General features: G+C 36.0%; 3 protein-coding genes across 3 annotated transcripts in view; 2 read left to right on the top strand and 1 right to left on the bottom strand.

The window, feature by feature from the left end:
- The window catches only part of LOC127438660 (ras GTPase-activating-like protein IQGAP1), a 75,853-nt gene extending 73,133 nt beyond the window's left edge, over positions 1–2,720 (top strand). Inside the window, exons 36-38 of the mRNA XM_051694382.1 lie at positions 14–157; positions 581–689; positions 866–2,720. Coding sequence (XP_051550342.1) covers positions 14–157; positions 581–689; positions 866–979 — 367 coding nt within the window. The 3' untranslated portion in view covers positions 980–2,720. The remainder of the gene's footprint in view (positions 1–13; positions 158–580; positions 690–865) is intronic.
- A 781-nt stretch (positions 2,721–3,501) lies between these two features.
- On the top strand, positions 3,502–7,225 carry LOC127439661 (proteinase-activated receptor 1-like). Its single transcript, XM_051695903.1, has 2 exons — positions 3,502–3,715; positions 5,037–7,225. Exons 1-2 carry the CDS (start codon positions 3,646–3,648, stop codon positions 6,209–6,211), a joined length of 1,245 nt encoding a protein of 414 aa, XP_051551863.1. The 5' UTR covers positions 3,502–3,645; the 3' UTR covers positions 6,212–7,225.
- A 144-nt stretch (positions 7,226–7,369) lies between these two features.
- Positions 7,370–14,209, bottom strand: part of LOC127439662 (single-stranded DNA-binding protein 2-like) — a 41,662-nt gene continuing 34,822 nt past the window's right edge. The window contains exons 7-15 of the mRNA XM_051695904.1: positions 13,697–13,756; positions 13,535–13,595; positions 13,061–13,128; positions 12,909–12,976; positions 12,757–12,805; positions 12,642–12,677; positions 11,239–11,346; positions 8,726–8,754; positions 7,370–8,450 (exon numbers count right to left, since the gene is read on the bottom strand). Of these exons, the coding sequence (XP_051551864.1) occupies positions 8,438–8,450; positions 8,726–8,754; positions 11,239–11,346; positions 12,642–12,677; positions 12,757–12,805; positions 12,909–12,976; positions 13,061–13,128; positions 13,535–13,595; positions 13,697–13,756 (492 nt within the window). The 3' untranslated portion in view covers positions 7,370–8,437. The remainder of the gene's footprint in view (positions 8,451–8,725; positions 8,755–11,238; positions 11,347–12,641; positions 12,678–12,756; positions 12,806–12,908; positions 12,977–13,060; positions 13,129–13,534; positions 13,596–13,696; positions 13,757–14,209) is intronic.

The raw sequence follows: 14,209 nt of genomic DNA, 5'->3' as shown, positions 1-14,209 counted from the left end.
TATGTTGTCACAGGAATTCTCGCAGGTCCATCAAACTGGACAGAAAGGAAGAGGTTAAGGGCAGTAAGAAGTCCAAGGTCCAATCCCTGAAGTACACAGCTGCCAAACTGCACGAGAAAGGAGTAATTCTGGAAATTGAAGGCCTGCAGACAAATCAGTATGTTCTTCAACTTTTCACCATTTCTTTTCATTCCACTGATAATAAATCATTGTACTAACTTCACATTGTGCCATAATCATCAAGCACAGAATATCTAAACTGACCAGTGTCTGGGACAGACTGCGTAAGATGCTCTTCAGAGAATACTAATAATGTGTGCAAGTGCTGGGTTAGCAGTTTTGTATGGAATTAGAAATTGAGGAGTGCATTGTGAGGAGTTAACCACTCCATACCTACCAAGCCAACCATTTTTGGTATTTTGGTACTTTTAAGGCAGATGAAGAGATTATCAAAAACAAGAAAACATTTATGGATAGGAATTTGCCCATCAATGTTATCTTTCATGAAACTATTTGCACACAACATTGTGTTGTGCTCCACCTCTTCCAGTACTTTAGTCTGGGTTTTTATATGTTTCAGGTTAAAAAATGTAATGTTTGACATTTCTCCTTGTGAGGAAGTGGCTGACTTTGAAATAAAGGCCAAGTTTATGGGAGTTGAGATGGAGAAGGTTCAACTGCATTTCCAGGTCAGTTCCCATGTGCACAAATGTCAACAACGCATTGCACACGGCGCATAGTCTAATTTTCCTCTCACAGGCATACAATAATACAAGTAGGCATTACCTGTATTGCTTATAATAACATTTGAATTTGTGGACGCATCAATATAGAACTGCATTCCATGTTTTGTCTCTGTTATCAGGACCTGTTGCAGCTTCAGTACGAGGGAGTAGCTGTCATGAAAATGTTTGACAAGGCCAAAGTCAACGTCAACCTACTGATCTTCCTTTTGAACAAAAAGTTCTATGGAAAATGAAAAGTCCTGTGGAGTTTTAAAAATAGAATTCAGTGCACATATGCTTTGAATTATTAAGTCGCTGTCAAAGTGTCATAATTTTATATGTTAGTTTACACAAATTGTGCAAAAAAAATTGAACGTGCCTTTGGTTTTTAGTTGGGTTTTTTTGTAAAAGAAAATTCTCTGAGCATTCAGGGCATTTGTGCAACTGTTTTTGAAGGTCTTTGGTATTATATTAACCATAAAATGAGATCACTCTTAAGAATTATATATGATGATATGCAGATTATACATGCCAAGCTGTACATAAATCTCACTTTTACTTACTGATACATTGAAAGGGATTTTAATCAATCTATGATATAACCAACAAACGTTGAGCACATTAGATGATGACTGGAATTTCGTTTTTGAAGATTGTGAATGGATTCTGTTTTTAATGACAGGTATAATTGAAATATTATAAATATATACTGTAAATAGTAGTATAAGCATGTTATTAAAAAATGAGGGACTAATAAGATGAAATGAATTTCATAATGCACTACTGCCATGTGTCTGATAAACTGGATGAGCCTTTTGACAGGCCTGTGATGAACTAGTGCCTTTAATTTCCAAGTGCGTAGTTGTGCATCTTTTAAAGATATGTATTAAAAGGGCATTCCCAAGAGTTTTCAGTATTTTTTAATCCAACATTAATTCATGTCTACAGTTAAGAACTATGTTATTGATTTAAAAATAAACACTATTTGTATGTGTGTTTATGTATTTACATATAGGGGAGACCCAGGGGCAGGTTGCATAACACTTTTTTAGACTAGTCTTAATAGTTAGTTGTCTAAATTTTGGTCTTAACCTTTCCAGTCAATTGCATAAAAACTTGGATCAGTCTAATTTAAGACCGAAATGTAAGACAGCAGACCCCACAGGATAACTTTTGTTTACATTCCATGTTGCCATGGAAAATAACTGTCAGCTGAGCCAGTGGGGGCTTCAGTTGAGGGCTGAAAGGGGCATGAGTTGAGACTTTGAAGAAGACTTTGACTTCTACGATGGAAACAAAACTTGTGTTTTTTATTATTTGAGTTAAAATCACTCAATTTGTTCATTAGAATCAATTCTGAAGAATTGTATTCCTCTAATAAGCAAATATTTTCAGCGAATTAGAGCATCCACAGTCGGCCATTTTATTTAAGCTGTTCAGTGTCTTACTTTTCCCACAATACGAAGCGAATTAAACTTACTAAAGACACCTGTGAGCTTGTTTTATGCAACAGGCTTTCTATGGTGTCTTTAGCTAGTCAGACTAATTGTTAGATGAAGTCTTAAGTTCATGGCTATGTTTATGCAACCGGCCCCTGGAGCTGGATTCATGAAACATTCTTAAGAAGAAATTTCTTCTTAACTACCATTTTCTTAATTTCTAACTTAAGAAAAGAAGTTAAGGATATTTTGTATTCCTGAAAAACTTCTTAAGAAAGTTCTAATCTTTTTTTCTTGAGATTGTTCTTAAGAAAAACCTTAAGAAGCATTCCAATTCTTGAGAAAAAAATCGTCGTAAATAACATCTTCAAGTTAGGATAACCTCACAGTTGTCTTAAATTCTAAAAGGTAAGATGTTTAATTAATTTACTGGGTTTTTCATGTTGAGTCTCGAGTCGCAATGGGCTGTTTCCGTAGAAATGTGATTTTAGACCAAATAACGTTGTAAATGTTATCACTAAATTCAAACAATAAATGTTGTTTTGAAGCTTCTTAATGTGGTGACCAATCATGCTAATTCAAACGGATGCGCTGCATATAGCACTCTCTCTCTCTCTCTGCGATCTTTAGAGTTCATAGAAACATAATAATTATAACACTAAACTGAGACCAGGCTTCTTTCAGGGGGTGATGCACCCCCAGGCCCCCCCTCTACAACCGCCCCTGGGCCCCAGGACTAGATGTCACTTGGGAAATCTGTTGAAAGGATTTTGTCTTCAGTCAGAAAACAATTGCATAAATGCTTGTTATTATTATTATTATTTACAGTAGTTATTCATTTTGGTTTCAGACACATCCTGCAAAATAAAATTCCAATATCTTATATTTTTTTTTATAAAATAGCGGTTGGGTGAATAAGGGAACACAGTAAAACCACACTGACATACTGTAAGACAAGGTTCAATGAATGTAGTTAGGTTTGAACTGAAGGGGTGAACTGTGTTCCCACGATAAGTATTTTTCATAAATGGCAGGTTCAGATAAGTTGCCACTTTGAAATAAGGTCAATTTGAATCTTGTATGTTGAATTTATTTATTTATTCATTTACAATTCATTGATTACATATCTCAATATTTCATAAGGTCAATTCAAAAAGATATTTTTCGCAAATCAATTTAAAAAAAAAAAAAAAAGAACAGCAGGTTCCCATTGTTACAGCTTACCTGATATAATGTGACAATAACTTTGTTTTAATCAAGACTTGGTTATGTGTAAATACAAGCATAAAATGACTTTCAAAAGAACCCCACCCCAACAAATTCATCCCACCCTCAACTCTGTCCTGATCTGTGAGGACTGTCCTGTAGTGTGCGCCTTCAAACGGATTCGCACATTCAAGCTTCATCTGGACAACAAAAAACAAACTCTGGCCGTTTTTGGTTTTCATAATTTTTTAGGAGAACAATTTCATTCCGACACGATGATGCGGATTGTGGTATTAATGGGACTGCTGGCACTCGAGACCTCTGCGTCTGTGCTGCCGAATAACGGTAAACAACTTCCCATTGTATTTTATTATTATTATTATTATTATTATTATTATTTTGTACAGGGCACAGGCTAAAATATAATGAACATATTCATAACATAAGTAACTTTTTAACATGTTATTAACGGATTTTACCTTTCAATTTAAACTATGGTTGTTCATTGAAAAGCCGAATTGTGATTAATCCCATGGTTTTAAAATGAAACCAAAACATGTTTTTCCCCGCTGCCCCCCTGAGGGTCCCCAGACCCCAGTTTCAAAACCCCTGTTCTATGCTACACTTAAAATAGCCTTGATGTGAATAAAAGGGTGATTCTCGCAAAATCTATCAAGAATATGTCCTGGTCTTATATTTTGCATAAAGAAAATATCTACATTTAGAACCATTAAGATTTGTGACATTATTTTCAGGAACCTTAAGCACATTTTACCATCCAATACTCATTACTTTTATTATTCCCATTGTTTTCAATGATTTTCATTAACGTAACAGTCATTTGTTTTTACTGCAGTAAGATGCTGTTGTACAATGATTTTTCAAATGAAAATTAGCTAAATTGAATGTCAGAACCAGTACTGCTATGATGTATAAATACTAAAATTTACAGTAAATAATATAGTCATATCTTTTTTTTTTTTTTTTTTACATTGCGGTAATGAGAATATCATATGATGGAAATAAGAATTAGGAGGCAAAATCTTTGTCATAAAATAATATGAAGGCTATTAAAATCTATCACAATGTAAAAAAAATCATTAAAAAAAAAATCTTAATGACCGTAAAATAGGCTAAATTTTCTACTTTGTATGCAAAATATCCTTTTTAAAAAATTTGATTCTTTTGATTTTGGAGTAAAATACACAAAAAATTCTTTTAAGATGTATTAATTTAATTTAGTAAAAAAATAGGCAGTTGAATTTGATGGAATTTTGTTCTAAAATTGAAATGTGTAAATCTTAAAAATAGTCTAATATATATATATATATATATATATATGTATATATATTTTTTTTTTGACAAGGACATTTTGAAAATGTGGGAAATGTTGGGCTGGCAAAAGTCTCTCTCATGTGACATTCATACACTTTTCATTGTGTTCATTTGGAGTCTTACAGAAACCCTACACCTACCCCTACCTCTAAATGTAACCTTAACCCTAACCTTAGTAACAGCATATCTGACTCTCGTGAAACTTTCCCAGCCAGACGGTTCCCTTCTAAACACAACAAATATTTCTTGATAGTTTCGTGAGAATCACCCATGCTTGTTGCCAGACATTTACACCTGAATATTAGTTAATAACTTTTCCCCCCCCCCCAAGATACGAGCTATATTCGGACATTTTCGGCTGAATTCTGGCCTTTCAATGGTGAGCCCTTTGATTATCTGGATGCTCAGGAGGGCAGTGGCTCTGATTTCGACCATTCATCCAAACTCAAGAAAGATCACCACCACCCTGCTGTGGCAAAAAAGCACTACCACATCTCTCAGGAAACATCAAAATTCCTAACTGGCTATGTGGTGACCACTGTCATCCCAACAATATACACTTTAGTGTTCATCATAAGTGTTCCTCTGAATCTTCTGGCACTTGTTATGTTTGTACGCAAAGTTAGACCTAAGAAACCAGCTGTGATTTACATGATGAACCTGGCCTGTGCTGACCTCCTCTTTGTGCTCGTACTCCCATTTAGGATAGCCTATCATTTCAATGGAAATAACTGGATATACGGGGCTGGGATGTGTCGTTTGGTCACGGCTGCTTTTTATGGCAACATGTATTGCTCTGTGCTGCTGATGATGTGCATTAGTGTAGATCGGTTTATGGCTGTTGTCTACCCTATGGATTCACTCACCTGGCGCAGTCCTCAGACTGCATCCATCGTGTGCGGCGCCATGTGGCTTTTGTCCATCGGCGGTGTGATGCCTTTGCTGGTCTCCAATCAGACCATTCACCTACCTGACTTGGGAATAATCACTTGTCACGACGTCCTTGACATTCATCACCTCCGCGAGTATTACCTATACTTCTTTCCTATCCTCTCTTCACTTTTCTTCTTTATCCCACTCATTTTCAGCACCGTCTGCTACATGCGCATCATCCAAGCCTTGTGCGCAGCCAACGTGGAAAACCGTGCCAAAAAAACGCGGGCTGTCTTCATGGGTGTCACGGTCTTTGCTGTCTTCGTCATATGCTTCACCCCCACTAACATCATCCTGTTGTCACATTATGTGCAGTTTGCTCACAAGTACAACGACACGTCCTACGCTGCTTATCTGGTCTCCATGTGCATTGGGAGCGTCAGCTGCTGTTTGGACCCCCTCATCTACTACTTTGGGTCGTCGCAGTGCCAAAAGCAGGTTCTCGCATATCTGAAGTGTCAGGGGATACCAGGAATTGAGAGGAGCGTACAGTTTACCAGCAGCACCAGGTCAAGCAAGTTGGAGACCTTAAAAAGCAGCATGAGTAACCAGTACAGGAAGCTGATGGCATGAGCCGCAAGGTTTTATGAGGACTTTCAATCAGTATTTGGTTTACCAGGTCCAGCTCATTTAGGATGTTGGAGTTGTTTGCACTGTCAATAATTGGAACTCTTTAATAGAGCACAACTGTCTTGTTCCGGAAGTAAAACAAATAAATAAATAAAAAGAAAAGAAATTAATTGGGGAAATGATTATTAACAATAACTTATAAAACTTTTAAAGCCAGACCTATCGTGAGCTCTGATGTTGTTAATCAATGGTAGCCTTTATTCTTATGCTGAAGCCATAAGTGCAGAATTCATTGTCGTGAACAATCAAGGCAAACGGCACACCAAACGAGCCAGGCAGCGACCATCCACTTGTATGATGTTCTGTGAATGACCTTAGCGAGCTAGTCTCCCTACACTCTCAAACTACGTATATATATTTGAATATATCTTACTATTTTGAAATATACTTTAAATATATTGAATACACTTATAATCAACAACTTAAATCAAAAGTTTTATACATTTACATTGTTTATTTGATTTAGTCATTTGCAATGCTTCATGGGATTGTAGTTCATTCCCCCATTCCCTTTGTCTTTTTGTCTGATTTTCATATAAGTTTTTGCTTCAAATCAAAGTTTGTAATGATGGGATTTACATCAGAGCTGGTTGGATTGGTTCATGCTTAGAACTGTTTTATGAAGACTTATGAAATCCCATATGGAAAACAAAGTAATGGGGAAAACTTTTCTGGGAAACCAACATGGCAGAAAAAGTGGGTGGACACTGTAGCACTCTATTGATAACAGTCTTTTTTTTTCTGTACTGTAGCTAAATGAGGTGTCTCTCTATTGGAACTTGAACTGTTTCTGTGCTCTTGAAACTCATTTTCTAATGTATAGATTCCTGATTTATTTTTGTATTCTTCTGCTACAGTCTTAAAAAACTATTGTATATTTGTTACTAAAACACTTTTGTACAAACAGTATCAGATATATAATGCTTGTAAGGACTAAAAATAAAACTGTAAATGGTAGGTATATTTCTGTGTATAATGTAATACTGTATGTATGCTACCTTATGATTAAGCTGACTGGTATTCTCAAAAGTTAATTTTATGGTTTTGTTTCATTACATATAACAATGCAAATTAAGTTAAAGGATTAATTAAAATTCTCTCATCATTTACACACCCTCATGCCATCCCAGATGTGTTTGACTTTTACTTCTGCTGAACACAAACAAATATTTTTTGCAGAATATCTTAGCTCTGTAGGTCCATACAATGCAAGTCAACAGGTTCACAAAACTTTGAAGCTCAAAAAGCATTTAAAGACAGCATAAAAGTATTCCATACAACTTGGTTTGCCTAAACTGAATGTATTAAATACAGCGTCCCAGCTTACTATGATGGTAGCCTTCAAAAAATGGTTTTATCAGTACTAACAGTCTAGTACAATCCAGTGAGCTTGAGGCTAAAGACCTTAACTAAATTTCAATTAAAAAAAAATAAGAATAAAATAAATAAATCCATTAAATTAAAGCCATGAAAAATCTTGATGAAGGACTCCGCATGTAATACTTAAATGTTTAATCCACTCAAAAACGAGTACAAATTAATAAACATGATTTTCTGTCAATACTGTCAAGCTGTTCAACAGTTTCATGATTTTTTTTTGTGTAATAATGGATCTAAAAGAGAAGGTCATCACTATGGAACTGATGCATGGTGATACTGCCCTCTCCTTGGAATACTGCATGTTTGAAACACAGCTCAAGAAAACAATGACAGATGGACATTAGGTTAAAAAAATAAATAAATAATAAATTCTCAGATCATCAGCTGAAGAAAAAGTTACATAAAAATCATTTGGACTGTACCCATCTTAAGAGAAAATTGAGATGGGCTGTGGTGAAATTCCAAAATTGATATTTTTCCAGCCAGGTGTGATTCCAAACAGGAGACGGGACACATAAACCATGTAATGTCAAAAATATAAAGCTTCCTCAAGGCTTCTTCTGGCTCATTTCAAGGCTCGCTTGGGTTTGTTCAGATTTGGTGTAGAATGATGTCACAGTCATTCACAATAGTTCACCAAAGATAAAATGAGTAGAAAACCAAAGAGCCAATAGAGAGAATAATCCGCTTCTTTGATGAACACAGTGATAATCTGTAATAGCACTGCTGTGCTCTGTCTTCTCACACACTCATTGTCATGTTCGGATAATACTGCAGAGAATACTCCAGTTATGAATGACAGCTGTAATAAACACAAATGGTCTCATGGAAAAAAAATTTCGCATACATAACACTTTCACTCTGAAAAGCATTGAGGAAGTTGCCGCCCATGTCTCCATCATCTCTAAGTGTGCTAGGCTGAATATTCATGCTAAGGTTTCCTGGTGAACTCTGTTTAATGTGAACAAGAATTTTGAGGACAAATCCTCTGAGAGAACTTTAACAAACATTAAAGAATTTCAAGAGAAATGTCTTTGTTGTCTTTCTTATTTGTCTTTCGAAACAGATGTGCCATACCTTTGGGAGGCTTTCAATGTCACCAGATCCTGTCAAATGAAAAAAAGAAAGAGGAAAGTAGTTAAGGGGAAAATATGCTATTCAAAGGGAAATCTGCATAAATTGGTGAAATTTTAGCCTGAAACAAACCCCATGCAAGTAAATGATTGCAAATGCTTCTAGTTATTAAACCTGTTCTCACTCCCAAGGTGCCAAATACTGATGTTTGTGCAAAAGCCTGGTGTGTCAATATGTAGATGCCAAAAACAGCCTTCTGCATCAGTTTCCCAATGTGGCCGGCAAGCAAATTACTTTCAATGAGAAACCTTTGGCCTCAATAGACAGACGCGAAGGACATCAGAATTTTATTATGTCGGGGTACAATTTTGCCATCATGACATGATATGTTGGGGTATGTTTTTATTTCATCTGAACCCTGCATCATGTTTTCACAGACTTTAAAGTTTAATCAGCAATATTTATTTGTTCATAGTAGTTAATGTTTATCCATTGTTTTCTGTAAACATTCCACTCTGCTTAAGTGACCCGTTTCGTTCTGGGTTTATACCAAGTCTTCCAATTGCTTTGTGCGAAGAACAGACTCAAGTCTTTATTCAACGCGTCCACACTCGAAACAGTCAAAAATTGCTGCCTTAAGACACAGGTTTGACATCAGCAATTTCAAATGCCATTGGCTCGCTCGTGTGTCGTGAACCATTGCGCCAAGCTCAAGTTCAGATGAAGCTTTTGTATGTAGCCAAGTGGATAAATGTAATGTAATTTAAATCTAGTCATAAATTGGACGTGGCCCCTTTAATACCCGGAGTTTTGCAACACCTGATTTCCAGCACTCTCTCATGTTGCACCAGTGTGCTGTTAGAACGGGAGAACATGTTCTGCGCAAGAGAGCTCCCAGTTTTGTTCATCAGTTGAGAATTCTTGGGTAAATATACAATTTTACACAAAATGCTTATAAATGTAAATTAAATTTGTGTTCAGAAGAAATGTATGTTAAAACTGAGTGTTTGTTATGGATAATTTTTGAAGGATGCATATGGATTGCATGTGTGGGGTTTGACCACATTCTGTGCACACGTGAGGACTGGGTATGTAAATTTAGAATTAATCATATCTTATTTAATGATTTTAGCCCAGAGTGTTTTCCAGTTTATTGAATAAGTGTAATACGTGTTATATGTGAAAATATGTGTAATATGAATTCAATCGTTTAAACTGTTATACATGTCCTTAAAGCCTGGTTAGAAATGCATAAAATACTGTTAGTGTTTAAGCATGTGTTAAATGCATTAGATGCTTTGAGTGGTTTGAGCAAGTACTTAAGTGCTTAGGGTGCTGTGAATGATATAAACATGTATTAAGTATGTGTTGAAGCATATGACATTAGCCTCTACCTTATTTAATTGTACCTTTCATTTCCGTATTTCACTTTTGTAACTCATTTTTTTATAAAAAAATTTTGTAGTAATTTTTTTTAAACATATAAATATGGCCCAATCAACCGCTGTTTTAAAAAACATTAAATATATATATATATAAACAGACGTCAGATAAAACCCCCAAAAAAGAGTACCTGTCAGGTCGGAAAACAGACGCTAAAGGCTGCTTTTGGCATCTGTATATCTGTATCTGGGCTCTTGCACAAGCGTCAGTATTTGATGCCTCTGGCGTGAGAACAGATTGAGTTAAGAAAACTCGATTTCATTTGTTGCTGCATTCTGAAATGTGTCATAACCCAACACAAGTAAGTGGTGCATTCTCAGCATTGCCACAAGGGGCATTCTAGGGGACATTAATGAGAACTGTCCGCTTCTATGGTGAGTTTTTGCTTTCAAGTCAACTACTGTAATGGCAGAGCAACAGTTTGAAGAGAATATTGCTGAACAAGTAAGTCAATATATTTACAGCCACATACATGAATGATAGCACATCCGATAACTCTAGCGCCCCCCTTAAGTACTGAGTTTTGTTACCGCCACAGCAATGCAAGAACATTATTTAAACGATTTAATCTGGGTATTGAAAATTCTTGAAAATTTTGTGGTGTTGCAGAAGAAACTGTTATACATCACTTCTTCTAGTGCGTATATTCAAGAATGTTTAGACAGAATGCAATGCCCTAGAATGCAATTGTATGGAGAAACATTATGATTTGTTTTCCAAACTCGTTAATTAGAAGGGGTGTCCACATACTTATGGCCATATAGTGTATATGTTTGTATTATTATTTATGTATTTATTTTTGGTCAATGTTTGTTGTCAGTAATCTGTGTATGTTACCAATAACAATAATAATAATAATAATAATACAAATGCAGGAATGCATGCCCAAGCGTTGTCAATGTGTTGACCAAGCGCACACATCTGCCTTTGCGTACTTGCATAATGTATATGTTTCTGGCCTTAAAAACATGTTGTTCTAAAAGTTTTGTACTTATATAAGAATGCCTCCCCTCCCAATTGGTTATTGCCTTCTTAGCAATGGGGGTGAGACTAAAAACAAGATCAGTGTTTACTTTTGCATTGGCAGTTATATTTGTCCTACATAATGAATCATTCATATGATGAGGCTCCATGCCTGCCATGATGCCCATTGGACCGTCAGCACCAGAACCCAATGGAAACTGAAAAGAAATAAATCCCATTTGAAAACATCACATATATTTCTTATATATGAAGTGCCAAATAAGACCAAGCTCACATTTGCTCTGTTTCCATTCGGAGGGACAGAGCTGATAATACTGTACATGTTGTCGACAGAGTTGTTTGACTCTAAAATCAAAAATATTACATCACAGGTTGTTTGCTCATTATTACCTGACTAGCAGTCAATATGGGTAAACACTACAAAAAAACACTGGCTCTGTTCTCAAACCATTCACCTGCCTTACTGCCTGACAGCATGCTAAATGGAATCTCATTCGTGACTATTTGCAACTCTCTACATTGGCGGCAACTTCATTAATGGTCGCTCACACAAATAACATAAAACCACATGAGACTCGACTAACACACAGTTGATTACAATAGTTTGGCATTATCACATGTTGCAAAACTAACAAAATGATAAAAAGTAAAAAAATTAAAAATAATAATAATTACATGCACAAACATTGGGTGAAATAGTCAATTTTGGAAGTTTTTCATAAATATTTCTCGGTTTGGAATAAAATATTACTCTATTTAGAATCAACATTCGTCTCTGTCCATCATGTTAGAAGGAATGTTTAACTGAGCTCATTGCAATGCATTCTGTGATTGCCTTATCTGCAAAGGACATATACTATGTTGTCTTAAAATCTGAGAAAAAAAATAGGTATCTTAATAGGCAACATAGTGTTACTGCCTTCTGTTTAGAACAGCCTTTGTGTGAGGAGTGTGCCTACCGTATGATGCTTTAAAATGCTGTCTATATATGCAGCTCAATGGGTATCTGAAACCTGCAGTGTTTGATCCTTTCTGTCTACAGTCAAATAGTGCAGTGGTTCTCAACTTGGGGGCAATTATTTAATAAATTATATTACAATAATCACACTTTTTTAAAATGCTAAAAACCATTAAAAAACAGCATTTAAACATAAATTATTTATTAATTATTTAAATAAAATAACACTTCGAATATCGTTTTGCACCAAGGGGGGCCTTGCAAATGTTAAGAACCACTGGATATGATAATTAGTGTTGTGTGCTAAAGTTTACTGATCCAGGATCTGTTACCTGCAGGACTGGGCATGATGGGTGTGCCTTGAGGCACTCTGCAAACACACTGATTCTGCTTCTTCAAATGCTCAAAATATGTTACACAAAGTTACATTTGTAAATTTGGTTCTTTTCTTCTAGTTATTTTTCTCTAGTTATTTTCTGGCAAAGACAGATTATATGTGATAAGAGAAAGCATAGAGAATGTTGCATTACCTACCGAATAACTGCCTGGGGACGCAGATGAATAAGGAATCTGAGATGGAATAGAGTGTGTAAGAATTAGTGTTGATATTGGGGTTTTTTATCACTTACGTTTCATTTTGAGAACTAACCGAATTGGTATTTGAAGGGTTTGGCCATGGTCTTCCTTCTGCAGGACCCCTTTACACAGCCATAAAACAGATGTATTGAGAAATACAATAAGGATTCAGAATAAATAAGGGACTCACAGCTGTATGATGAACCATGATGTAATCATAATTACATGCTAATCCCAGGCAATCCAGGTCCTACTAGGGCATTTAGGGGAGGTCTCATCCCACCGCCATAATTCTGGATAGAACAATACAATCTATAACTGTTTGGGAACATGCTTCCACACATACGGCTCTCCCTAATTATTCATGGACAACTCACCTGTGGTCCAACAGGAACCATTCCTCGAGGAGTCACTCGCTGCATGTGCCCACTCATGTGAGAATGGCCTTGTAAAAGGAGAAATGCCTCATGGTGATTTATTTTCCTTTATTTTATGATTATTATGGACAGTTACAGTATATTACTCCTAAAAAGGCCCAGACTGAACCTGCAGATTTCTTTTACATTTTTTGCACGTATTGTAAAAGAGACACCAGCACAATTCTGTGGAATTTATTAAAATGTGGTAAAATGTCATGTGTTAAACTCAGCTAAGAATACAATACTCATATTGGTCCCCAAAAGTAAAATAAAATAAAATAAACAAACATACTAAACACAGGAGATGTGTTGAACTTTGTGAATGTCAGCTATTCCAATTTTGCAGGAATCTGCACATGCAGATTCTCTTTGGGCCTGCCCATGAAGCAAGTATTCTTATATTTACAGTGTCATTAGTATTATTTGATGTACCTGGTTGTCTAGAAGGATCCCTCTCAATGTGTAAGAGGAGTTGGTTCCCAGAACCCAAAGCCTGCTCAAAACAAATCTGATTGAAGTGTCATTTTCATTCACTGAATGAAAACCACAGTTCCTAAAAACATAACTAACCAGAGTATACAGAGAAAAAAATACCTGATTGGGTATTCTGAGAGAACCTCTAGGCCCACCTGGGTATCGAGGAGACATGAACTGCTGTGGAAACACAAGGGCAGAGAACAACTAATCAATTCAGTTTACCACACAACAATTTGCAAGAATATAAGACAAGACCTGCATCATGGTTCACACCACCAGCGGGAGACACTACAATTCTCTTTAAAAATCACAGTCACTCAGCCTGTTAAATTAGATTTTCTAATTGATAGCCAATGCCAAATGCTAATATTCTTGTTCACATTACATACTATGCACCTGTGCATTTTTGTAAAAGCGGTATCACTGTTAAAATATAGGTGAGGTAACTCCAGCAAATTGAACAAAAATTATAGCCTAAGCCTGCAAGGAGAGATGTGTGATACAAAGGAGTTGTAGGCTAGGTATACAGACTGCCTGAAAGATCATAATTGCAATACATCAGCCCATCCTGTGTCTCATCAGGGTGGGCTAAAAGCTTATGATGGCACTCTCTTTCACAATTATCCAGCA

Source organism: Myxocyprinus asiaticus, chromosome 4 (assembly GCF_019703515.2).
Source record: "Myxocyprinus asiaticus isolate MX2 ecotype Aquarium Trade chromosome 4, UBuf_Myxa_2, whole genome shotgun sequence".
Taxonomy (NCBI): Eukaryota; Metazoa; Chordata; class Actinopteri; order Cypriniformes; family Catostomidae; genus Myxocyprinus; species Myxocyprinus asiaticus.
Note: the sequence above shows the minus strand (reverse complement) of the source record. Positions and strands in the feature narration are given on the sequence as shown.